Raw genomic sequence first — 27,515 nt, forward strand, 5'->3', positions numbered from 1 at the left:
CATTGATGCTCCGACACTTATAGAATTTCTATGAGCAATGCCAGAGCATTTATCATTCTGGGCTGCGTTCGAAACTTCTACCATGGCTTAGTAAAGGAGAGGGTTACAGAGCAAAATGACCATAAAAAAAATGGACAGCCAAACAACAACAAAAAAATAACTGCTTAAAGACTTTTTCAGAAAAGAAGTTCTTGTTAATACCTGCCAGCCATCTCTGATCTTCTGATTAAAAATGCCATATTCATACCGAATGCCATATCCATAGGCAGCAAGCCCAAGGGTTGCCATGGAATCCAGGAAACATGCTGTCAATAAAAGGAGAGTAAAATACGTACTTAAGAGAATATTCCAGCAAAAACATCCTTATGAAATCAGTCCTGCTAAAGCATATCAATATGAATTGATTGCACACATGCAAAACAGGCATCCATTCAGAGTTCATCTTGGGCACACTCTGGATACCCAGTGCCATCTAGGTGCTGCTATAAAAGTATCCAGTTAATAGAGTCAGACACTGTTAATCCAGTGACTGGATACTTAAGGACCATCATTTTCAGTTTGAAGTTAAATCAATTCCCAGGCAATACTGTTTTTCAAAAACAAAAACAGAGAGAAGAAAAAGCACAGTTACTTACCGTAACAGGTGTTATCCAGGGACAGCAGGCAGATATTCTCACATGTGGGTGACGTCATCCACGGAGCCCCAGCGCGGACAGCTTCTCAAGCAAACTTGATTGAAGTTTCAAGTTTGCACACTGCACCACGCATGTGTGTGACTTCCTGATCCACTAGAGGGCGCATACCCTCCTCATGGTCCTCAGTTCAGATAGCTAGCAAAGAAGCCAACCTCGGGGAGGCGGGCGGGTTGTGAGAATATCTGCCTGCTGTCCCTGGATAACACCTGTTACGGTAAGTAACTGTGCTTTATCCCAGGACAAGCAGGCAGCATATTCTCACATGTGGGTGACCTCCAAGCTAACCAAAAAAGGGATGGAGGGAAGTTGGCAATTCAAGAAAACAGATTACTCAAAACCGACTGGCCAAACTGGCCATCGCTCCTGGACAGAGTATCCAGGCAGTAGTGGGAGGTGAAAGTATGAACCGAAGACCAAGGGGCAGCCTTGCAAATCTCGATAGGCGTCGACCTGAGGAAAGCTACAGAAGCCGCCATCGCTCGGACATATGTCCCGCAACTTGACCATGCAGCTCGAGACCAGCCTGAGCGTAGCAAAAGGAAATACAAGCAGCCAACCAGTTGGACAAGTTGCGCTTGGAACTGGGCGTCCCAACCGATTAGGGTCGAGGGACAAAAACAATTGAGGAACCGTCTGAGGAGACTGAGCGCGTTGAAGATAAAAAGTCAACGCCCTCTTACAGTCAAGTGTGTAAAGCGCCACCTCGTGGGGCTACAGGAAAGAGACCAGAAGAACAATGAAATGAGGGAGCGGAAAGTCCGAAACCACCTTGGGCAAGAACTGGGGTTGAGTACACAGAACCACCGTGCATGAAAAAATACAGGAAAAGACGGCTCCGCAAGCAAAGCTTGTAGCTCACTGACTCGCGAGCAGACGTGAGAGCAACCAGGAATACCACCTGCCTGGTGAAATAATTCAAAGAGCTCTAGCAATGGAATCAATAGAGGTAGCACCAATTGAGTCAGGACACACAAAGATCCCAAACCACCGGAGGGGCTTTGAGCGGAGGATGTACATTGAAGAGATCCTTCATAAAGCGGGGAACCGTCGGATGGACGGAGAGAAGCGTCCCATCAAGCGGCCGATGACCGGCAGCAAAAGCACAGAGGTGGGCTCGAATAGATGTCAATTCGAGACCAGACCGAGACAAGAGAAACAGATAAACCAGCACTGAAGGCAAGGAGACAGAGAGCGGATCCATGCGGTGCTCAGCACACCACGCAGCAAATCAGGACCATTTCTGGGAATAGCATTGCCGAGTGGAGATCTTTCGAGAGGCCTCGAAAACACCCCCACCGACTTGAAACAGAAGGAGGGAGGCACGTTGCGAGGAACGAAGCTGATAAGAGTAGAGACTGCAGAATGGAATGCAATAGAAACCTCAACTCTGAGACAGCAGAGAAGTGAGCAGAGGTAGGAACAGAGGCTCCCTGACATGCTGGAGGAGCCGGGAGAACCGCAGCTGCCAGGGCCACCGAGGAGCCATCAAGAACATGGTGGCGCAGACCGACAGGAGGAGTAACAAAGTAAGGGAAGGGAACCCATAGAGGAACCTGCCCATCCAATCGAGAAGGAAAGCATCCACCTCGATGCGAACCCTGGGAGAACATCCTCGAGCAAGATCGAGGCAACCAGTGAGTGAGGGGCAAAGCGAACAGAACTACCTGTGGGGTTCCCCACCAGGCAACCACATGCCGCAGAGTCTGAGAATGGAGCGACCATTCATGCGGCTAAAAAGGGGTGACGCAACGTGTCCACCAGACAATGCTGCACGCCCCGAAAACACCCCGCCCAAAGAAAGAAGTAGCGGGGTGACGCCCCCTGCCAAAGACGAAGGGCTCGCCTGCAAAGTAACAGGGAACCTTGTCCACCCTGGCTTGGTCACAGGATACATCGCCCCCGGGATGACGGGACTCACCAGGACCCCGCAATCCATCGACCAATAACGAAAATCCGTCCCGGCATTGAAAATGGCCCGGAGCTGCAGCAGATTGATGCGGCTGCGACAGTCCGCACCCGACCAAAGAATCCGATCCAAGCGCTGGGAAGCGGGATCCCTATCCTGCCATCACTGAAATGCTCGGGTGCAGTGGGGAACACGAAGAGGAAACCAGGCGAACATCGGGACATGAACCGTGGAGACCCAAGATCCCAAAGCATCAGCTCGGCCGAGGTCGAAAACCGCTGAGTCACCAGCTGACTCAGGCGCAGACAGGCGGCCTGCCGAGGCAGTGGCCGAAAAGACCGGAGGCGGACCGAGGACAGAGGGACCATCGTCCGGTATAAACAGACAAGGCCCTCTCCATGAGGTCGAGACAAGAAGGAGCGCAGACAAACTGGGTCCAGGTCCGCCCAGACGGACTCCCGAGACCGGGGCGGACAGAGACTGAAACGCTCCCAGATCAGAAACTAGTGCAGGTCCCGAAGGGCCCGGACCAGACGTAGCCCGGAGAATGGGAAAGCCCAACCGACAGAGGCGAGGCTAAACTCCCAGTGCGGAGACACGGTGACACCCCTCCCGAAGGGAGGGGAGAAATCCCCAGAAGAGAGCAGCCCGGAGGCTATGCGAGAATAGTCCAAAAGACGGCCAGGAGTCGCCGAAGCCGGCTGGACCTCAACCCGAAGCCGCTGCAGCTATAGCGACTGCCGCGCAGGAGGCCGAGATAACCCAAGAAGGGTATCCGGAGGGCCCCTCCGGAGAAAGAGTCAAAACCACCAAGGAAGAAGGGATTCAGCTGAAGGCGTCCCGATAGGCGAAGGACCGGTCGCGGTCTGAAAGGTGGTTAGTGGCATCGGCAAGAGAGGCCTCAAGGAACGGAGTACTCACGCAAGGGAAGGTGGTGAGACGAACCTGGAGGGTCCACAGCCCCACTCTGCCCCAAGCGAAATGACGCATGGCGGGAGCAATAGAGCGGGAGCAGGGAGAGAGTCTCCACCAGGAAACCAAACTCCGCACCACAACCAAATAGGAGCCGGAGACGCCGAGGCACAGAGCCACAGACGAAGTCGAGGCACGAAGCCCCTGTCGAAACCGGGGCGCACACCCGCAGTCGACGCCGAGGCCCAAAACCCCAGTCGACTCCGAGGCACAAGGCCACAGTCAACCCAAGGGCACAAAGCCCCAAGCGACGCCCAGTCACAAAGCTTCAGTTAACGGCGAGGCACGAAGCCTCGGTCGCCAGCCGACGATGAGGCCCCTCAGCCTCAGTCGACGCCGAAGCACAAGCATCAGGCGACGCGGAGCAATCGGCTCAGCCGACGTCGAAGGTACAAAGCATCCATCGATGCCGAGACACCAAGCCCCGGGTGACCTCGAGGCAGCAAACCTCAGCCGCAGTCGACGTCAAGGCACAAAGCCTCAGACGATGTTGAGGCACAAGTCTCAGGAGACGTCGCGCCGGCGCCCAAGCCTCCGACGCCGCCGAGATACAAAACCTCAGACGACTTCGAGGCACCAAGCCTCAGTCGACGCCGAGGCACCCAGCCTCAGTCGACGCCGAGGCACCCAGCCTCAGTCGACGCCGAGGCACCCAGCCTCAGTCGACGCCGAGGCACCCAGCCTCAGTCGACGTCGAGGCACCAAGCCTCAGACGACTTCGAGGCACAAAGCCTCCGTCGACACCAAGGCACCAAGCCTCCGACGACGCCGAGGCACCCAGCCTCAGTCGACGTCGAGGCACACAGCCTCAGGCGACGTCGAGGCAGAAAGCCTCAGTCGACGGCGAGGCACAAAGCCTCAGTCGACCTCGAGGCCGAAAGCCTCAGGCGACGTCAAGGCCGAAAGCCTCAGTCGACGGCGAGGCACAAAACCTCAGTCGACCTCGAGGCACAAAGCCTCAGTCGACGTCGAGGCACAAAGCCTCCGTCGAGGCACAAAGCCTCCGTCGACGTCGAGGCACAAAGCCTCCGTCGACGTCGAGGCACAAAGCCTCCGTCGAGGCACAAAGCCTCCGTCGACGTCGAGGCACAAAGCCTCCGTCGACGTCGAGGCACAAAGCCTCCGTCGACGTCGAGGCACAAAGCCGCCGTCGACGTCGAGGCACAAAGCCTCCGTCGACGTCGAGGCACAAAGCCTCCGTCGACGTCGAGGCACAAAGCCTCCGTCGACGTCGAGGCACAAAGCCTCCGTCGACGTCGAGGCACCAAACCTCAGTCGACGTCGAGGCACAAAGCCTCCGTCGACGAACGCGGCCTCAGTCGACGTCGAGGCACGAAGCCCCAGTCAACGTCGAGGCACACCGAAGTCGAGGTTCAGAAGTCGGCACCGTACCAATGAAACTGGTAAGAAAGGTGCAGCAGTACGCTCCATAAGGGCAACCTCGTGAAGAGTATTCCCATGAAAGGAGGCACGCATCGGAGGTCTCGTCGAGGCGGGCACGATCGCACTCGATGCCTGGAATGCCTGAGACTCAGCCGGTGGCGTTACCAAGGTAACGCACCTAGAAGAAGGAAAGAAAGAAAAACTTACCGGTGATCGAAGCTGCACAGTCCGATTCCAACGAAGGAAGAGGGTCCCGGCCATTCTGCTCACCCAAGGTGAGCCCAGAGAGAGGCCAGGGAAGAAGAAAATACAGCTGCAGGCAAATGAGGCCTAGCCGCATGGCTGAGGCCCCAGAAAGGCCTGCCGGAGGAAAAACACAATAACAAGTCCTTTTTTTTTTTTTTTTTGAAACAAAGAAATACACGATCAATTAACAAACGCACAGCGACTCCTTAACAAAATAAAGAAGCCGCGGTGCCAGAAAGGCACTTAGAAGAACGCAGAGAAGAGAGACAGGGTCTTTCTGGCTCAGCGGAAAACTAAGAACTGAGGACCATGAGGAGGGTATGCGCCCTCTAGTGGATCAGGAAGGCACACACATGCGTGGTGCAGTGTGCAAACTTGAAACTTCAATCAAGTTTGCTTGAGAAGCTGTCCGCGCTGGGGCTCCGTGGATGACGTCACCCACATGTGAGAATATGCTGCCTGCTTGTCCTGGGATAAAAAAAATAATAATAACAGTTTATATACCACAGGACTGTGAAGGTCTATGCTGTTTACAATGGTTAAAAGATGTTACAAATTGAGTAGAATTAACAAAGTTAGAAGCTAGTTATTAACAGCACTAGAGATCAGTTATTGTAGAGTAGTATTGTACAGGTTAGTTGCCTAAATACTTCAGGAACAGATATGTTTTTAGGTGTTTCCTAAATTCCCCATAAGTAGTAGGCATGAGCAATTGTTCCAGTGGAAACCACGACACCATTTTTCCGAGTAAATATGAACACTAATTTTTGTGGACAGTATTTTCTTTAAAATCAACTATTTACTTTGGCTTTCAGTATATTGAAAGCATAAACACATTTGCACTATATGGGAAGACCTTTTTAATAGACTATGGACCCTATTTACTAAGCATTTAAGAACATAAGAATTGCCGCTGCTGGGTCAGACCAGTGGTCCATCGCGCCCAGCAGTCCGGTCACGCGGCGGCCCTCAGGTCAAAGACCAGTGCTCTAAAATGAGTCCAGCCTCACCTGTGTACGTCCCAGTTTAGGAGGAACTTGTCCAGCTTAGTCTTGAAACCCTGGAGGGTGTTTTCCCCTACAACAGACTCCGGAAGAGCATTCCAGTTCTCCACCACTCTCTGGGTGAAGAAGAACTTCCATACGTTTGTACGGAATCTATCACCTTTCAATTTTAGAGAGTGCCCTCTCGTTCTCCCTACCTTGGAGAGTGTGAACAGTCTGTCTTTATCTACTAAGTCTATTCCCTTCAGTATTTTGCATGTTTCGATCATGTCTCCTCTTTTCAAAATTTAGCAGCTGGAGGACGTGGTTCCTAAAGCACAGTTACTTACCGTAACAGGTGTTATCCAGGGACAGCAGGCAGATATTCTTAACACATGGGTGACGTCACCGACGGAGCCCTCGGTACGGACCTTTTTAACTAGAAGTTTCTAGTTGGCCGCACCGCGCGTGCGTGAGTGCCTTCCCGCCCGACGGAGGAGTGCGTGGTCCCCAGTTAGTATAAGCCAGCTAAGAAGCCAACCCGGGGAGGTGGGTGGGACGTAAGAATATCTGCCTGCTGTCCCTGGATAACACCTGTTACGGTAAGTAACTGTGCTTTATCCCAGGACAAGCAGGCAGCATATTCTTAACACATGGGTGACCTCCAAGCTAACAAAGAGGGAGGTGGGATGGTTGGCCATTAGGAAAATAAATTTTGTAACACAGATTGACCGAAGTGTCCATCCCGTCTGGAGAACGCATCCAGACAGTAGTGAGTAGTGAACGTGTGAACTGAGGACCAAGTGGCCGCCTTGCAGATTTCCTCGATGGGCGTGGAGCGGAGGAAAGCTACAGAAGCAGCCATAGCTCGGACTCTGTGGGCCGTGACAGTTCCTTCCAGTGAGAGACCGGCCCGAGCGTAGCAGAAAGCAATACAGGCAGCAAGCCAATTTGAAAGTGTCCGTTTGGAGACAGGACGACCCAAACGGTTGGGGTCGAAAGACAAAAAGAGCTGAGGGGCTGTTCGGTGAGCTCTGGTACGATCAAGATAGTAAGCAAGGGCACGCTTACAATCCAGCGTGTGCAACGCCTGTTCCCCAGGATGCGAGTGAGGCTTAGGGAAGAAGACGGGCAGCACAATGGACTGGTTGAGGTGAAAAGCTGAGACCACCTTGGGAAGGAATTTAGGGTGGGTACGTAGAACAACCTTGTCATGGTGAAAAACAGTGAAAGGTGGGTCGGCAACCAGTGCATGCAGTTCGCTAACCCTCCTGGCAGAGGTGATGGCAATTAGGAAAAGCACCTTCCAGGTAAGAAGTCTGAGTGAAGTTGTGGCAAGAGGCTCAAACGGAGGTTTCATGAGAGCTGAGAGAACCACATTCAGGTCCCAGACGACAGGAGGAGGCTTGAGAGGCGGTTTGATATTGAAGAGTCCTCTCATGAATCTGGAAACCAGAGGATGAGCCGTGAGGGGTTTACCGAGAATAGGCTCATGAAACGCAGTAATGGCACTGAGGTGGACTCTGATGGAGGTAGTTTTGAGGCCAGCATTGGACAGTGAGAGCAAATATTCCAAGACAGTTTCCACCGCTAAGGAGGTGGGTTCCTGATGATGCCGGAGACACCAGGAGGAAAATCTGGTCCACTTCTGATGGTAACATTGGAGAGTGGCCGGTTTCCTGGAAGCGTCCAAAATGAGGCGGACCGGTTGAGATAGATTCTCCGGAGAGGTCAGCCCGAGAGAAACCAAGCTGTCAGGTGGAGCGAAGACAGATTGGGATGTAGTAGAGACTGATGCTGTTGCGTAAGTAGAGTAGGAAACACAGGAAGTAGAATGGGTTCCCTGGAACTGAGCTGGAGCAGGAGTGAGAACCAGTGTTGGCGAGGCCACCGAGGTGCGATAAGAATCATGGTGGCGTGGTCTTTGCGGAGTTTGGACAAGGTCCGCAACATCAGAGGAAGTGGAGGGAAGGCATACAGGAACCGATCCCTCCAATCGAGCAGGAATGCATCCGGGGCCAGACGGTGAGGAGAGAAGAGTCTGGAGCAGAATTGGGGCAGCTGATGATTGTGAGGTGCTGCAAAGAGGTCCACCTGCGGAGTGCCCCATCGAGCAAAGATGGAGAGCAGAGTCGGAGGGTCCAACGTCCACTCGTGAGGTTGAAGGATGCGACTGAGATTGTCGGCCAGAGAGTTCTGTTCGCCCTGGATATAGACCGCCCTGAGAAAGAGATTGCGGTCCGTGGCCCAGGTCCAGATGCGCAGAGCCTCCAAACAAAGGGGGCGAGATCCGGTGCCGCCTTGCTTGTTTATGTAGTACATGGCGACTTGATTGTCTGTGCACAGGAGGAGGACTTGAGGGCAGAGGAGATGTTGGAAAGCCTTGAGGGCATAGAACATGGCCCTGAGTTCCAGGAAATTGATGTGATGACGACGCTCCTGTGGGGTCCAAAGTCCCTGGGTGCGTAGATCTCCTAGGTGAGCTCCCCACGCGTAGGGGGACGCATCTGTGGTGATGATCATAGAGTGGGGGGGCAGATGAAAAAGTAGACCCCTGGAAAGATTTGAGGAGTTCAACCACCATTGGAGAGATTGCTGAAGAGATGATGTCACAGAGATGGGACGAGAAAGAAGGTCCGTAGTCTGTGACCATTGGTTGGCGAGAGTCCACTGAGGCGTACGAAGGTGGAGACGTGCCAGAGGAAGGACATGCACCGTCGAGGCCATGTGACCCAGTAGGACCATCATCTGTCGGGCAGGAATGGAGGGGTGCATGAGTACCTGACGGCAGAGATGGAGCAGGGTCCGCTGGCGATCGGAGGGGAGAAAGGCCCTCATTAGCGTGGTGTCCAGAACTGCTCCAATGAATTGAAGTCGCTGGGTGGGAAGCAGGTGTGACTTGGGGTAGTTGATCTCGAACCCCAGGAGGTGGAGGAGAGAGATGGTGTGATGAGTGGCTTGTAGCACGAGTTGAGACGAAGGTGCTTTCACCAACCAATCGTCCAAGTAGGGGAACACCTGGAGGTTGTGAGACCTGAGGAAGGCCGCTACCACTATAAGGCACTTGGTGAAGACCCTGGGTGAGGAAGCTAGGCCGAACGGTAGCACCTTGTATTGATAGTGGTGGTGCAGTACCTGGAACCGTAGGTAGCGGCGAGAATTCTGATTGATGGAGATGTGAGTGTAGGCCTCTTTGAGGTCCAGGGAACATAGCCAGTCGTGTTGAGAAAGAAGAGGGTAAAGCGTGGCAAGGGAGAGCATTCTGAACTTCTCCTTGACCAGACACTTGTTGAGGTCCCTTAGATCGAGAATGGGACGGAGGTCTCCCGTCTTTTTGGGAACCAGGAAGTAGCGGGAGTAGAATCCCTGACCCCTTTGATCTGGAGGTACTTCTTCGATGGCATTGAGAAGGAGGAGGGATTGAACCTCCCTCAGGAGGAGGGGGGTTTGAGATGAGTGTGAAGCAGACTCTACGGGAAGGTTGTCCGGAGGCAGAGTCTGGAAGTTGAGAGAATAGCCGTGGCGGATGATGTTGAGGACCCACTGGTCCGACGTGACGACTTCCCAACGGCTGGAGAAAATGGTGAGACGACCTCCGATGGGCTGTGGAAGAGGTAGCAAGGGTGGATGACTGGCTATGCCCTGGAGAGAAGAGTCAAAAGGGCTGAGATTGTTTAGCAGGCTGAGGAGGCTTAGAAGGTTGAGTGGCCTGAGATCGAGCCTGAGCATGATGTTGCTGTTGACGGGGTCGCCGAGATTGCTGGGGAGGCGGGTTGAGTGGTCTGGCTGAGAACCTCCGTTGATAAGATGTTTGAGGCCGATAGGGTCGGGCAGGCGGAGCCTTCTTTTTCGGCTTGATCAGGGTGTCCCACCTGGTCTCATGGGCAGAGAGTTTCTGGGTGGTGGAATCCAGGGACTCTCCAAAAAGTTCATCCCCGAGACAGGGGGCGTTGGCCAGACGATCCTGGTGGTTGATGTCCAGGTCGGAGACTCTGAGCCAGGCCAAGCGACGCATGGCTACGGCCATGGCAGAGGCCCGAGAGGTGAGCTCGAAGGAGTCGTATATCGAGCGGACCATATACTTGCGCATTTGGAGAAGGCCAGAGATGTGCTGTTGGAATAGCGGGACCTTGCGCTCAGGGAGGTACTTCTGGAGGGCAGACAGTTGTTGGACCAAATGTTTCAGATAGAAGGAAAAATGGAAGGAATAGTTGTTTGCCCTGTTAGCAAGCATGGCATTTTGGTAAAGCCTCTTGCCAAACTTGTCCATGGTCTTACCTTCTCTGCCAGGAGGGGTAGAGGCATAGACACTGGAGCCCTGAGTCTTCTTTAAGGTGGATTCGACCAGAAGGGACTCATGGGGCAATTGAGATTTGTCGAATCCCGGAATGGGAATGACACGGTACAGGTTGTCCAGTTTACGGGGGGCTCCCGGTACCGTGAGGGGATTTTCCAAGTTTTTGTAGAACGTTTCCCGTAGGATGTCATGGACGGGAAGCTTGAGGAACTCCTTAGGAGGTTGCTCAAAGTCTAGAGCCTCTAGAAAGGCTTGAGACTTTTTTGAGTCAGATTCCAGAGGAAGGGACAGGGCAGCAGACATTTCTCTCAAAAATTTAGAAAATGAGGACTGCTCTGGTTTAGAGGTGGCATCGGGTGCCGATGGTTCCTCATCAGATGAGGAGGGATCCTCCTCGGTACCGAGAGGAGTTTCCTCCCATAAGTCAGGGTCCCTGACTTCTGGTGCATGTCAAGACACCGGGGTGGAGGGCGCGGTATGGCGAGTTTTGGACAAAGACTTTCCAGAGCGCACCGAAACGGTACCAGGGGAGGACGACCGGCGTCTATCTCGGTCCCGAGAAGAATGCCGTACCGCCTGGTGCCGAGGAGGATCCAATGTGGCCTGAGAATGAACCACCGGATCGCCCTGAAGTTGTTGGGCCGAAAGGATCGGCATGGATGTGTTCACCGGTACCGAAGGGGTGGACACCGGGGGCTCGGTGCGGGGCTCGGGCCGGTCTGGTACCGGAAGGAGCGGTGCCAGGATAGTGGGCAACAGTTGCTCAAGCTGTTTCTTCAACTGTTCTTGGAGTTGAGCCTTTAAGATGGCCGAGATACGGTCATCTAGGGGTGGCATCGGAACCGCTTTCTTTTTCTTCGGTTCCTTAGATGCCGCTCCACGCCCCGGCGATGAGGAGGCCGATGACGAGGCACTCACCGAGATCGGGGCGGAGCGTTTGCGGGACCGGTGCGATGCCGGTAGGGACGGTGTCGTCACCGTAGCTGGAGGGCGCTCGAGGGAAGAGGAAGGCTTCTTAGCCGGCTTACCTGGCGCCAGCGACGCCGATGCGGGGTCGGTCGGTGTCGAGGTCGACGGTGCCGATTTTTGAGGTACCGCCGTTGAAGGTGAGGAGTCCATCGCCGACTCGGTGCCGAAGAGGAGAGTTTGTTGAATTCTTCGGTTTTTAAGGGTTCTTTTTTGAAGAGTAGCACAGCGGGTGCAGGAGTCCGCCTGATGCTCCGGACCCAGACACTGCAAACACCAATTGTGTGGGTCAGTTATGGAGATCGGGCGTGCACACCGCTGGCACTTCTTAAAACCGACCTGCGGGGGCATGAAGGGGAAGATAGCCTCCGCAAAATCGAAGCCCGAGGCCTGTATACTGGCAACAGGCCCCGCCGGGGCAAAACGAAAGAAAAAAGGGAAAAAGCAAAGTTTTTTTTTTTTTTTTTTTTTTGCAAATCAAAGAAAAATAAACCCGAAGGTAAAGAAAGAAAAAATAAGGAAAAAAGCGCGAGCGGGAAGGCAAAAAAGTGGTTTCAACGGCCGTTGAAAAAACACACGCGTCTTCTTCGCTCCGCGGAAACGAAGAAACTGGGGACCACGCACTCCTCCGTCGGGCGGGAAGGCACTCGCGCACGCGCGGTGCGGCCAACTAGAAACTTCTAGTTAAAAAGGTCCGTACCGAGGGCTCCGTCGGTGACGTCACCCATGTGTTAAGAATATGCTGCCTGCTTGTCCTGGGATAACAGCCATAGGCTGCTCACACAGGGTACCACACTGGCATTCCCACTACCCTTTGGACAGTCTGCAATGCTGCCTACACAGGTCTCTCCTACTGTCCTCCTTCAATATTTACTGTCAGTACAGAATACTGCAATTTACCTCAACAGATCTGCTTTACACCACTTCATCTCATTTTATTTGTGACTTATTATACCACTTTATCCGATTAGTGAAGCAAAAGTAGTATACAGACAAAATATACAGTTAAAGGAACTACAAAACTGAATAGGAAAGAATTAACATTTCACTAAGCTATCAGTTGGAAAAAAAACCCGACCAATTTGAAAGAAGTGGTGAACAGCACAAGTCAGCTTTAATCTCAAAATCTAGGTACTGTTGAAAGTCAAAGTTTATTATCAATTTAAGAAGATTAGAACAAAATAGCCATACTGGGTCAGACCAATGGTCCAATAGTGGTCAATCTAGGTCACAAATACCTGGTAGAAACCCAAACAGTAGCAACATTCCATGCTACTGATCCCAGGGCAAGCAGTGGCTTCCCCTGTATCTGTCTCAATAGCAGACTATGGATCTTTCCTCCAGGAACTTGTCCAAACCTTTTTTTTTTTTTTTTAAACCCAACTACACTAACCTCTGTTACCACATCTTCCAGCAACGAGTTCCAGAACTTAACTATTTGTTGAGTGAAAATATTTTCTCTTATTTGTTTTAAAGCTATTTATTTTAGTATTTATACACCACTTATAGCCTAAATGGTTTACATTCAGGTACTCAGCATTTTTCTCTATCTGTCCTGGGAAGCTCACACTCTACCTAATGTACCTGCAGGAATGGGGGATTAAGGGCTCCCTTTACAAAGATGCTCTAGGGCCTTAACGTGCGCAATAGCGCATGTTAAATTCCCGAGCGCGCTAGCCACTACCACCTCCTTTTTAGGCGGTAGATTTTCGACTACCACACGCTATAGCGCTAAGTAATTTTGTGCGTGCGCTAAAAACCCTAGCGTACCTTCATAAAAGGAGCCCTAAGTGACTTGTATCACCAAAAATCATATACAGGAATCAGAAAGAAACAATCAAAAAACAATCAAATTCTAAAACAAATACCTTTTTCAAATCATGTTTAAATTCTCAAAAAAGACACAAATTCATTGGCAACATCTTCCTGCTCTTGTTTAAGCACTTTAAATTGTATTAAGGGGAGAGCCTGAGATCCCCGTGCGTTGCTAGATTTTACAACAGCACTAGAAAGGGAATAAATCCTCACCGGCTCTGAATCCCCCTCCTGTCATAGAAACATAGAAAAAAGCAGCAGAAAAGGGCTATAGCCCACCAAGTCTGCCCATTCCAAGTATCCCCTCCCCTGAATTTACTCCCTTAAAGATCCCACATGAGTATCCCATTTTCTCTTAAAATCCGTCACGCTGCTGGCCTTTATCACCTGGAGTGGGAGTCTGTTCCAATGATCCACTACTCTTTCGGTGAAGAAGTACTTCCTGGAGTCGCCATGAAACTTCCCTCCCCTGATTTTCAGCGGATGCCCTCTGGTGGTCGAGGGTCCCATGAGCCAGAAGATATCATCTTCTGACTCGATGCATCCCGTGATGTACTTATATGTTTCAATCATATCTCCCCGTTCTCTTCTTTCCTCAAGTGAATACAGCCGCAATTTTTTAAATCTTTCTTCATACATGAGATCCTTGAGCCCCAAGACCATCCTGGCTGTCCTGCTAGGTGTTTCTTTACTTCTTCAACAACCAGCTCAAAACATCATGATTTTTAAACATTTCAAAAAAATCAAGCTACTTGGCTGCAGGGCAGGGGTCATTGGTGATTTAGGACTGTTACTCTATCCCCACCAGTCCTCACCTAAACCACCAGCCCTGCAGCTAAGTAGCTTGATTTTTTTTGAAATGTTAAAAAATCATGATGTTTTGAGCTGGTTGTTGAAGAAGTAAAGAAACATCTAGCAGGACAGGAGGGGGATTCAGAGCCGGTGAGGATTTATTCCCTTTCTAGTGCTGTTGTAAAATCTAGCAACGCACGGGGATCTGAGGCTCTCCCCTTAATACAATTTAAAGTGCTTAAACAAGAGCAGGAAGATGTTGCCAATTAATTTGTGTCTTTTTTTGAGAATTTAAACATGATTTGGGATTAAGTGACTTGCCCAGAGTGTCGCCTGTTCTTTGCACTTTTTGAAAGAATAAAAAAATAAAATCGATTTACTTGTACCTGTTCTACACCACTTAGGATTTTGTAGACTTTAAATCATATCCTCCCTCAGTTGTCTGTTTTCCTAGCTGAAGAGCCCTAACTAGAGAATGACACAGGGACACATTTGTCCGCGTCCCCGCAGGAACTCAATTTCCCCGTCTCCGAGAGTTTTGTTACTGATCCTATCCCTGCCTCATTCCTGTAAGCTCTGCCTTAACCACACAAGTCTCAAGCACTTATGATATTAAAGTGTTGAGGCTTGTGCAAATGAGGACAGAGTTTGCAGGAACGGGGCAGAGATAGGAAAAGAACTTGCGGGAACAGGACAGGAAAATGAGTCTGCGTAAGGACGGGAAAAAATTTGTCCCCGTGTCATTCTCCAGCCCTAACCTCTTTAGCCTTTCCTCATACGAGAGGAGTTCCAACCTCTATTATTTTGGTTGCTCTTCTTTGAATCTTTTCTAATTCCACTATCTTTTTCTTCCGAGATACGACAATCAGAACCGAATGCAATAATCAAGGTGAGATTGCACCACGGAGCAATACAAATATTACAATATTCTTGTTTTTATTTGCCATCCCTTTCCTAATATTCATATATGCTTGTTTTGTAGCATTTTATTTTTGCTTAACAAAGATTCAAACACACACAAAAAAAGCAGCAATGTCTTTAAGCTCTCAGAAAGGGATTATAAGTAAACTGCTCTCTTAAAAGCAAGTGTTCCACTACAGTACTGACCCTTTAGCTGTGGCAGGTCTCTTGCAGTGTCTGGACTTATATTTTAAAGAATGCACACTTCAGAGTGATGACAGGGAAAGGGCATGCATGCACATGATGGTCTCGTGCAACCAAGCTCTTACCTGCAAGTCTGCCAAGACCACCATTACCAAGGCCAGCATCCTCTTCAACCTCTTCTAGCTCCTCTATGTCCAGTCCAAGCTTAAAAGAAATGTTTAAAAACACCCTTAAATACTTTTCAAGTATTGCTTAAATTCCATAAGCATTAAGAAAAAGTAGTTTAAAAAAAAAAAAGTACCAGTGCCAAGCAGGAAATATTGTCTGGCAACAGATGAGCACACAGCTTTCGGAAAAATCTCATCACCCTGGTAGGGCACTGCCGAAGAGTCAGAGCAAAGCACATTTCTATAATTACAGCCCATACAGCATTTCCCCAAAGCAAGAGTTGAGTTGGTTCTTTTACAAGCCTTCCAGTATTAATTTAAGTGTGTTAGATTGGAAACTAAAACGGGAAAGAGGACTTTGCCTCGGAGCAGTGTTTATCTTGTAAGGTTGGGAGGATCTATTTTTCTGAGGGTAAAATCTAATTTTATCGTTTGACAATAAGTAAAAGCAGAACATGAACTCTTTCAGACAAGCCATTCCCACAATTCAAATCTCAGTCATACAGAATTGCTCGGTGTGGACTCGGAGGAGGGCTCCTAAGCTTTCAGCAGATATTGCCAACATTTTTTAACTGTATGTTTTAATTAGGGTTCATTGAAATTTCATTGTTTTATTATTAGAATTTTTATTGTTGAGATGCTTGATATGATATTTTAGCTGTATGTATTAATTAGGGTTCATTGAAATTTCATTGTTTTATTATTAGAATTTTTATTGTTGAGATGCTTGATATGATATTTTAGCTGTATGTATTAATTAGGGTTCATTGAAATTTCATTGTTTTATTATTAGAATTTTTATTGTTGAGATGCTTGATATGATATTTTAGCTGTATGTATTAATTAGGGTTCATTGAAATTTCATTGTTTTATTATTAGAATTTTTATTGTTGAGATGCTTGATATATTTTAGCTGTATGTATTAATTAGGGTTCATTGAGATTTCATTGTTTTATTATTAGAATTGTTATTGTTGAGATGTTTGATATGATATTTTATGGAAAATATATATATATATTTTTTAAACTTTTGAGAGAATGAGAGCCAGAAAGTCTTGAGCATGTGCAGATGCTCAAGGCCCAGCCCAGGCAAGAGGCAGGATCTTTCCTTAACTGGCACCGGCACACAGCAGATGCGGTAAGAAGCTTGTTTGGGTCGGTGGGCGGGCGGGTGGATGCCGCTTCTAGCACGGGGGTGCGATGCCAGTTAGCGCGGGGGGGGGGGGGGGACACAGTGTTCGTTTTGCGAGTTAAGGTTTGCGGGAGTGTTTTGCTCGTCTTGCAAAACACTTGCAAACTGCGTTACTTGCAAACCGAGGTTTGACTGTACATGGTTTATTAAGTCATTAAATCAAATCAGTGAATAGGCAACACAGTCTTGTATACAATGCTTGACGTAGATCATGCACACTCACTGCAGTATACCTGAAGACCTGACTGGCTAGGTGTGCCTTCAGAAAAGGATTGAGAAGCATCACTTTACAGATCAATTGCGTAACCCAGCATTGACTAACTTTCAGAGATCAAAACTCCCTTCCTAAGGTCAGGACAGGATATTGTAACAGCAGTATACTTTACTGACCTGAGGAAAGAAGTTTTGATCTCGGAAAGCTAATTGAAAAAATGCTTTAGTACAATAAAATGGTATTATCTTATTTTCTGTTTTTATTTGTAAAGTGATGATTGTTATTTCTCAGTTCTTGTCAAATTTGCATGTGCTATCTTTATATTTTGCACAATATTAAGGGACATGCCTCACTGTTTCTGTGGTGTTGCTTTGTATGCAGAGTATGGCTTCTTGGTGGTTCAGTTTAACTTTATCTACATGTTTCTATTTTTAGCTTGCGATTACTTAAATTCCATACTGGGTAAGGATTGATCTGTACTAATCTGGCTTATTTAGTTTCACAATGGGTGTATTGATGTTCTAGTGCTCACTACAATGTTTAAGATGCTGCCTTTTCCTAGGTACACACTTGTGCGACTTGTAGGTTATTACCAAGAACCATGACTTTTATATAGAGGAGGGGGTGTTAAGAACTGATTGTCAATGGGTGCCACATATGGTAGTTGCAAATAGAGCATTCACACTTATCACAAAAATACTAGTGCCTAAAATTTCAGTGACCATTTCAGATTACCCACATAGCCTGTGTGTGTGTGTGTTGGGGGGGGGGGGGGTAGAACACATGAAGGTCTCCCACAACACATTTTTAAAAGTGGACTATAAGTACTTGCAATAAATGAGCTGAATTTTTGGGGTCATGTACATTCTTGGCTTCCAGGCTATCCTCTCACTGACTATTTTGGAAGAGTCCTATTTCTTACCAAAATGTCCCCTTCTGAAAGAACTTTCTATTCCTGTGCGAGTTCAGTTGGGATGAAGTGCACATTCCCCTCAATCCCCCAATCTCTAGATCTCGCAGGGACTTTTAGAAAGTTTACATACCATACATCCTGGGACATTCAGCTGAGAGCAAATATTTACAGACCCCATGAAATCAGACAGGACAGGAAAAAAAAAAAACCATGGCCTTGACTATGTACATTTGACCTCTGCCAGTTTTAGATATTTCTGTTCCCCTTTCTCAGAAAGTAAAGAGGACATTTTCTTTCCCCATCCTTTAAAAAGGCTTGTTCGTATGCTTATATTTCACAACTGCAACAGTTTCCTGCACAAAGGCCATTTTTCAAGCTGTTTTCCACTTCACACAGCTCGAGCATCCTCCTTCATAGCGGATTCCCTGCACATCACTAGAAATACTGGTTAAAAGCAACTGTTATTCTGCCCCTATCTGACAATATTTCAGAATGGATAACAGGGCCTTGTGCCAATGGGAACACTTAGGAGACAGCGCACTTGCTCTGTACTTCCAGCCAACTCCCTCTCTGTTTCAGAGAACAAGTCATTTTCTGTTGCAATGAACAGGCTGTTAGGAAACTGTCCAACTTTCAGCTCCTTTTCCTAATCAACACTGCCTTACCTGATAAATTGCCTCATCACACGCATTCTGTAAACCCAGGTTTATCATGGTATTCTGTAAGGTGCGGCCCATGTAGAACTCCAAGGACAGGTAATAAGTCCTCTGAAATGCAGAAGCAGACTGCCATCAGTACAGAAAGCAACAGGCAAAATTTGGGCCATCACCAGAAATAATTTTAAACTACTGTAACATTATAAGCAGTACTATTACAGTTTTATACTGGCTGCCAATACAAGCCAGAATTCATTTTAAGATCTGTGTAACTTTTTTTTTTTTTTTTACAAACACTCAAGTACCAAATTATCTGTACAATTTGATCCAACTGTGCTCTAATGCATATCAATTTAGGGACAAAATTGTTTTTCAAGTCCAGAGGACTGAGATATACAAAACATGAAACAAAACTATATTTATATCAAGCGCCCCTGGTCTGGAATTCTCTTCCCCCTAATATAAGCCTGCTACAAAGATTATCTTTATTCAGATAGCTCTTAAGTAAAACTTTCTTAACAGATGTGTTTTTATGTAATTTTATTGTTATTTAATTGAGTTGTGCTTTCTGAATTTTATAATTAGCTGGGGATTGTCCAGTATTTTACTCTTGGTATAATTTGCAAAGAACTGTAAAGGTACCTGTGGAATATAAGCTTAAATGTAATGTTTCCAAGAAAAAAAACAAAACCCCACAAAACTAAGCAGAGGCAATTTTATGATGTTAAATACTTTCTACTTACTATCATCTACTCCAGGTAGTGGTGTAGCGAGGGTGAGAGACGCCCCTCCCCTGCTTTCTCTGCCCACTCCCACACTCCTTCCCCTTTCCTCTTTAATGTTCCCGGCACGAGCAGTAAACCCAAGCTGCTGCTCGCACTAGCGTTGGCTTTTCCTCTGATGTCACTTCCTAGGTGCGGGTTTAGGAAGAGCCAATGCTGAAATGAGCAAAAGTTTGGGGTTGCTGCTTGCACTGGGAACATTTAAGAGGTACGGGGAAAGGGAAAGGGTACGCACGTGCAGTTGAGGGGAGGGTCAGGGAAGGATGGGTCTCAGCGCCCCCACCAAGATGGCACTCGGGGTGGACCGCCCCCCCCTCCAAGATGGAACCCGGGGCGGACCCCCCTTTACTACACCCCTGACTCCAGGGGTGGGCAACCAGAGTACCTCAGGACTACAAAGATTTCCACACCGAATATGCATTTACTGCTTCCATTGTATACAAATCCATCATCTACACATTCATTGTGGAAATCCTGAAAACCCAACTGGGTTGCGGCTCTTGAAGACTATGGTTGCCCGCTCTTGCCTTACTTAATTGTTACCAGTTAACATTTGGGTACTTTAATGATTATATGGTATTCTTAAAATAAAATTCTAGTCTAGGAAGAGCAGGAATACTCCAGACACAGGTCAGTGCATCAAGCTCAGTCCCAGGAACTGTTCAAATCTAGAGTAAAAGCCCACCTCTTTGAGAATGCATTAAACTTCTAACCTCCTCACCCTAAGCACCCCGAGAAACTCCCTAAGTCCCTACTTGTCCTGTTGTTTGTTAGACTGTAAGCTCTACTGAGCAGGGACCATCTCTTTCTTACTAAGACATTAGCACCTCAGATACCTGTACGTGTTAAAACTGGTTAACAGTTACAGAACTGTAACTGTTATCACTTTATTCATTCAGTATTCCTTACAAATGTATGCCAGGGTACACAAACCAATAAGATCCAAGTTTTTGGGACTGCTAATATCTAAAAAAGGGCCCAAACTATTCTTTAAAATCAGTGCTTCTCAACAGTCTTTGGGATACACCGGGCCAGTCATGCTTTCATGATATCTTCAACGTCCTATGCATGAGATAGATTAGAATAGCAAAAAGATTTGATTGCTCTGCCTCCCTCATGCATATGCACTGTGGATATCCTGAAAATCTGACTGGCTGGATGTGCCCCAAGGACTGGGGTTTGAGACATATTGCCTTAAATGACTTCCAGCTTTGAATTCCCACTAACTTACACTTCTCCCTCCATATTCGCAGTTTCAATTATTCACAGTTTTTAGCTTGCTTGCTGGCTTCCTCCCCCCCCCCCCCAATTACATCAGCTTGCATAGAGAAATCGCTGATTCCCAGCACTTTCTTCAGGAAAAGGCTAGGTCTCCCACCATGTTATTCACGGTTTCACCATATTCACAATGGTTTTTAATAGAAAACATCGAATAACATGAAAAAGTTATTTGCGGTTTTTCTGTATTTGCAGTTCTGTTAATCCCCTATCACAGCAAATACGGGGGGAGAAGTGTATAAGAGACTTCTTCTACCCTAAGTGTTGGGGGAAAAATATGATCCCAGTAAACACATCTGTAGGTGAATCAGAAGAAAGCAGATTTTCTATTTAACTAGAGCAAAAACAATACAGACATAAGGAAGATGTAGAGATAGCGTGTGTGTACTTCCAGATTAAGCAAGTTGCAAACTAAGGGCTCCTTTTACTAAGCCGCAGTAAGTGCTAGCACTTGCTTACCGTAAAATGGTCTTATCATGGAACGCGCTCACGCATCCTGCAGTACGTTTGAAATCTGCATGCACAAGCCACACAAGAGGGCATATCAAGGCAGGCAGTGGGTGGTCCTGCACTGATCAGTTAGTGCAGGATTAGCATACGAGTCCTTAATGTATATAAAAAGGGTGCGAGTCCTCATGCGTAATCTATGTTAATAGCTGCATGCTAATGGCGAAAATTAGCACGGGCCATTTTCCAGCTGCAGTAAAAAACATACGAGACCAGTGAAAGGGTGCATTAAGGCCACTTTTTACTGCATCTAAGAGTGAAGAGTGGAAAGGATAGATTGCTCGTTTACTCTTTCTAAAAATACTAGGACTTAGGGGGCACGCGATGAAGCTACTAAGTAGTAGATTTAAAATAAACCAGCAAAAATACTTCTTCACACAACGTGCAATTAAACTCTGGAATTTGTTGCTGCAGAATGTGGTGAAATCAGTTAGCTTAGCAGGGTTTAAAAAAGGTTTGGCTAATTTCCTAAAAGTGAAGTCCATAGGCCATTATTGAGAAGGTACTATACCTTTAGTACATTAACTTATTTTTTTTTGTTTTGTTTTATTTCAATTTATTACCTTTGAAAGATTTTTAAAAATTCATCCTTGCAAGATTTCATTCAGTAAGATCTGCCTATGCAGTGGTGCCATATTTAACCAGGTAAAAAGTTTTGGAGATGTTTTGCAATCAGTCAAGGGGGAGAGGGGTTCTACAACTTGCAAGAAGTGTGAACCAGTTAGAAAGCAGCACTTCAAACTTGCCCTAATAGCCAGTTAAAATTACCTTTTCTTTTCTTTTCTTGATGTACTGACAAAAGTTAAATTATGGTAAACTGAAACACTGTTCCTAGCATTGTTAAGTGATTAAATCCCTTCTGCATAGCCACCTATTCCATCAGATAATGTACACAACACACTCCCTCTCTTCCAAACAGGCAGAGCTGCAGCACCACAACAAGGCCCTTACCTAGGCTTCACTGTAGTGATTCCCAAACCTGCTCCAGAAGAACCACAGCCAGTCAGGTTTTCAGGATATCCACAATGACTATTCAGGAGATAAATCTGCATACTAAAGAGGCAATGTATGCAAAACAATCTCATGCACATCCACTGTCCATACCTTTAAATCTCCCCCCCTCCCGGATGAACCTCTGCTTTACCTAACATGTTTGCTTGGTGTGCATCCCAAAAGAACTGTTAATCGAGGTGCTAAACTCCAAATTACTTGTAAACTGAAAGAGAATAGGAAATTTTCAGTATTACAACTACAAGGGGAGGCTGGAAAAAGGACTTTTTTTTTTACCCCATTTAAACTAAAGGTTATTCAGATAACTATTTCAGTTAATCTTCCATTCTTAGATGTGCCCTGGCTTGATCTGAAAATCACACCCATCGGCACCATAACCATTTCAAAGGCCATGGGGAATTAGTTTACTAACACACCCCAAAATGCCTGGCAGAGGTACTATAAGTTATCAACATTTAGTTTGCACTTCTTTGCTTATCTAGTTAATACTTAATTAGTACTAGCCCAAAACAGATTTTTGAGGCCTGAAGTCAATTTTTGTGGGTACAAGGTAGAGCAGAGGATCACCTTCAGTTCTCCTTTCATTGGCCTGTGGACAGGATGAACTCGAAAACAAAAGGATCATGGCCCATCCAGACCCCCTTATGGCTACACCCCTGTTGGGTAGGGCAGGGTTTTTGGGGGAAGGGAACAATGTGGTGGAAACAATTATAAAAAATAAAATTGTGGAGCATGTAGACAAACAGAGTCAGCATGGGTTCAGCCGAGGGAAATCTTGCCTCACTAATTTGCTTGACTTCTTTAAAGGTATGAATAAACATGTGATAAAGGTAAGCCGGTTGATGTAGTGCAGGGGTGTCAAAGTCCCTCCTCGAGGGCCACAATCCAGTTGGGTTTTCAGGATTTCCCCAATGAACATGCATGAGATCTATTAGCATACACTGAAAGCAGTGCATGCAAATAGATCTCATGCATATTCATTGGGGAAATCCTGAAAACCCGACTGGATTGAAGCCCTCGAGGAGGGACTTTGACACCCCTGATGTAGTGTATCAAGATTTTCAGAAAGTTTTTGATAAAGTGCCTAACGAGAAGCTCCTGAGAAAATTAAACAGTCATGGGATAGGTGGCAAAGTGCAGTTGTGGATTAGGAATTGGTCATCGTATAGAAAACAGAGGGTAGGGTTAAATGGTCATTTTTCTCAATAGAGGAGAGTAAACAGTGGAGTGCCTCAGGGGTCTGTACTGAAACCGGTGCAATTTAACTTATTTATAAACGGTCTGGAAAATGGAACGACGAGTGAGGTGATTAAATTTGCAGAGGACACTAAACTGTTCAAAGTTGTTAAAACGCATGCATTTTGTGAAACACTGCAAGCAGACCTTAGGAAATTGGAAGACTGGGCGTCCAAATGGCAGATAAATTTAATGTGGACAAATGCAAAGTGATTCATATTGGGAAGAATACCCAAATCACAGTTACCGGATGCTAGGGTCCACCTTGGGGGTTAGCACCCAAGAAAGGGATCTGGGTGTCATTGTAGACAATATGATGAAACCTTCCATCCAATGTGTGGCGATGGCCAAAAAAGCAAACAAGATGCTAAGAATTATTAAAAAAGGGATGGTTAACAAGACTAAAGATATTATAATGCCTCTGTATCGCTCCATGGTGCAACCTCACCTGGAGTATTGCATTCAATTCTGGTCTTCTTATCTCAAGAAAGATATAGCAGCATTAGGAAAGGTTCAAATAAGAGCAACCAAGATGATAAAGGGGATGGAACTCCTCTCGTATGAGGAACGACTAAAAAGGTTAGGGATCTTCAGCTTGGAAAAGAGAAGGCTGAGGGGAGATATCACTGAAGTCTACAAAATCCTGAGTGGAGTAGAACGGGTACAAGTGGATCGATTTTTCATTCTGTCAAAAATTACAAAGACTAGGGGACACTCGATGAAACTGCAGGGAAATACTTTTAAAACCAATAGGAGGAAATACTTTTTTCACTCAGAGAATAGTTAAGCTCTGGATTGCATTGCCAGAGGTTGTGATAAAAGCGGATAGCGTAGCTGGTTTTAAGAAAAGTTTGGACAAATTCCTGGAGGAAAAGTCCATAGTCTGATATTAAGACATGGGGGAAACCTCTGCTTGCCCTGGATCGGTAGCATGGAATGTTGCTACTCTTTGGGTTTTGGCCAGGTACTAGTGGTCTGGTTTGGCCACCGTGAGAATAGGCTACTGGGCTTGATGGACCATTGGTCTGACCCAGTAAGTCTATTCTTATGTTTTTATAAAGAAGGAGGAAGATAAGCGGCTAGAAAAGGGGGTTTAAGAAAAGGGGAACTAGAGAGAGGAAAGAGGGAGGAAAAATAGGGGTTCATGGAGAGAGAAAGAGGGGAGTGGAAGAGTTGCCTCCAGGGACCGGTTGTTCACACACTTCCTGCTTTGCAGTAGCCATATTCTGATCCAGTTAAGACTAATTTTTGTCAAACGATTAGCTTATATAAAGGGAGATCCGTTTCCTACAGCTATGATCAGATAAAGCAGAGAAAACTGACAAGTACAGTATTGCTAAAATACCCACTGTGTCAGCATACTACGATACAGCCCAATTCTCTCCAAGAAACCTTTAGACGCTGCCTTCAAAAAGTGTTTGCCTTTTATCTTATGAAACAGGAACCCCAAGGCCCTGTACCTGTGAGCACTGTCCACATCGTTACAGAACTGCCATGTATTAAATAGAACCAGAGGGCGGCAAGGACCAACCATTTGCGGCACTAGCCAGATTAGGCCACTGCCAAGAACCTACTTCAGATTACCAGCACCGCATCGATCCAGTACTGCTCACTCCTGTCAAGATCCGAGCAATATTTCCCCGAACAAGCAAAACCCAAAAGCCTCCCGCGATTTCATCAGCACAAAAACGGTTAAAAGAAACCGATTGCGTAGGACAGAACTTGCTTTGCTTAACTAAATACCAAGCTAAAGCGTGGATTTTATGCAACTTACAATTCTGTGTATCGTTATCCTTAGCAAAAAGTTATTATGCAAGCACAATTTCCGTTTCAAGAGTTACTGCAAGACTAGGCATCAGCCCTCGAGCAAGGCAGAAAGTTTCATAACGCAGGTTTTCTTAATTTTGAAAAGCAAGAACACATATAGTTGGCAATCTAAAGTGTTTGTGTGTAAATAAAAGTGCAGAACCAAACCCGACCCGCGCCACCCTGTCTGTGTCTGTAACTGTAACACCCTCCCACCCCCCAAAAGTTGGCATTTCCAGTTTTCTGAAAAGAATGCCCCTCCCCCCACGCCCTCTACCTTGGGGTCTTTCTCGTAGTAGTACTGCTGAGTGCGGATCCACCGGCCCACCAGGTGATCGCGGACCGTGTGGGCCAGGGCGAAGTAGTAGTCCCGGGTGGTGGCCACATTTCGATCCTTCACCAGGGTGAAGTGCAGATGGCGATTGAAGCCCTTCTTCAGCTCGGCCACATTCTCCACGCCGACTATGCCCCTGATGCTGATCTGCTTCCGCTTCTCCTGGTCCGTCAGTGGTCTGGCCATGGCCGCACTCACAGCCTGCGCGGCGAACAAGCCCTACTAAGGTGAAAAGAGGGCCCGAAAGCCCGCCCCCTCCCCACGCCCCTATCCTCCTTCCTCGCCAGCCTCCTACCGAGCCAACCCCGTCCCCAATCTCCTCCCACGTTTCTACGCCCTGCCCTAATCTCCAGACTCCTCCCAAAGTCCGTCTTCCCCTCCCCCACGCCCCCATCCTCCTTCCTCGCCAGCCTCCTACCGAGCCAACCCGTCCCCAATCTCCTCCCACCTTTCCACGCCCTGCCCTAATCTTCAGACTCCTCCTAAAGTCCGTCTTCCCCTCCCCCACGCCTCTAGCCTCCTTCCGAGCCAGCCTCCTTCCGAGCCAACCCGTCCCCAATCTCCTCCCACGTTTCCACGCTCTGCCCTAATCTTCAGACTCCTCCCAAAGTCCGTCCGCCCCCACGCTCCTATCAAGCCAACCCGTCCCCAATCTCCTCCCACGTTTCCACGCCCTGCCCTAATCTTCAGACTCCTCCCAAAGTCCGTCTTCCCCTCCCCCACGCCCCTATCCTTCTCCAGCCTCCTACCGAGCCAACCCGTCCCCAATCCCCTCCCGCGTTTCCACGCCCTGCCCTAACCTTCAGACTCCGCCCAAAGTCCGTCCGCCCCCACGCTCCTATCAAGCCAACCCGTCCCCAATCTCCTCCCACGTTTCCACGCCCTGCCCTAATCTTCAGACTCCTCCCAAAGTCCGTCTTCCCCTCCCCCACGCCCCTATCCTTCTCCAGCCTCCTACCGAGCCAACCCGTCCCCAATCCCCTCCCGCGTTTCCACGCCCTGCCCTAACCTTCAGACTCCGCCCAAAGTCCGTCCGCCCCCACGCTCCTATCAAGCCAACCCGTCCCCAATCTCCTCCCACGTTTCCACGCCCTGCCCTAATCTTCAGACTCCTCCCAAAGTCCGTCTTCCCCTCCCCCACGCCCCTATCCTTCTCCAGCCTCCTACCGAGCCAACCCGTCCCCAATCCCCTCCCGCGTTTCCACGCCCTGCCCTAACCTTCAGACTCCGCCCAAAGTCCGTCCGCCCCCACGCTCCTATCAAGCCAACCCGTCCCCAATCTCCTCCCACGTTTCCACGCCCTGCCCTAATCTTCAGACTCCACCCACGTTCCCACCTCCTCTGTGTTCTTACAGAACTATAGAAAATGACAGGGGAACAAAGTTTGTCCCCCGTCCCTACGGACTCTGGGCTGGATTCAGTAGCATAGTAAGGGGGTGGGGGGAGGCAGTCCGCCCCGGGCGCCGTCGTGGTGGGGGTGTCGGCACCCATCCTCCTCTCCACCTGTCTCGCTCTTTCCCGACTCCTCCTGTTCGGCCCATGCGCTCCTTCCCTTCCGTCATGCTTCTTTAATTTTCCCCGCACCAAGCAGTTTCACGAACTTGCTGTCAGCACTCTGATGTCACTTCCGGGTCCAGCGCTTAGGAAGTGATGTCAGAGGGAGAGCTGACACTGGGCATTTGATGCTGCTCATACTGGGAAAATTAAAGAGGTATGGGGAGGGGAGGGGAGGGGAAGGGAAGGGGGGGGGTGCGGAAAAGAGGGGCACCACTCATCCTCTATGCCACTGGCCGGATTCTCAAAACTTACCCTGCCTTTTTAAGAGAAACAATTTTTATTGAACAAACCAGAAAACAAGAACAAGTACCGCTGGAGATACAATAGTTCAAAAAAAATTATACAATAATGAACCCCAGATCCCCAACACCCCACCCAACCCCGCACAACAAATGTAAACCAGGCAAATATAGAAAAAGCAGCCAATAGAGGCCAGTAAGAAAGAAAGCATAAAAGCGTGTGCATATACGCTAAAAGAGAAAACAGCAGCTCAAGAACCAATAAAAAGAGCAATTAGCCCAACCCCCACGAATGGAGGAGGTCTGACCTATTCCAAAGTAAAATCATATCATTCAGGGCCCTTGGTTCTGAGGAGCCCCAAAGGTCAATGTGCAGGACCTCCCCCCCATGACCCCACTCCCCAAATCAAACACACCAATGAAACGTAAACCAAAGTAACAAACAGTCCAGCAGCAAAGAAAATC

At 47.9% G+C, this 27,515-nt stretch overlaps 1 protein-coding gene across 1 annotated transcript in view; it reads right to left on the reverse strand.

Annotated features, from left to right (window-relative positions):
* Positions 1–25,494, reverse strand: part of PYGL (glycogen phosphorylase L) — a 99,405-nt gene extending 73,911 nt beyond the window's left edge. Inside the window, exons 1-4 of the mRNA XM_033951915.1 lie at positions 25,198–25,494; positions 18,310–18,411; positions 15,285–15,363; positions 202–305 (exon numbers count right to left, since the gene is read on the reverse strand). Coding sequence (XP_033807806.1) covers positions 202–305; positions 15,285–15,363; positions 18,310–18,411; positions 25,198–25,440 — 528 coding nt within the window. The 5' untranslated portion in view covers positions 25,441–25,494. The remainder of the gene's footprint in view (positions 1–201; positions 306–15,284; positions 15,364–18,309; positions 18,412–25,197) is intronic.
* Between the last annotated feature and the right edge of the window lie 2,021 nt (positions 25,495–27,515).

This window comes from Geotrypetes seraphini, chromosome 7, assembly GCF_902459505.1.
Source record: "Geotrypetes seraphini chromosome 7, aGeoSer1.1, whole genome shotgun sequence".
NCBI lineage: Eukaryota > Metazoa > Chordata > Amphibia > Gymnophiona > Dermophiidae > Geotrypetes > Geotrypetes seraphini.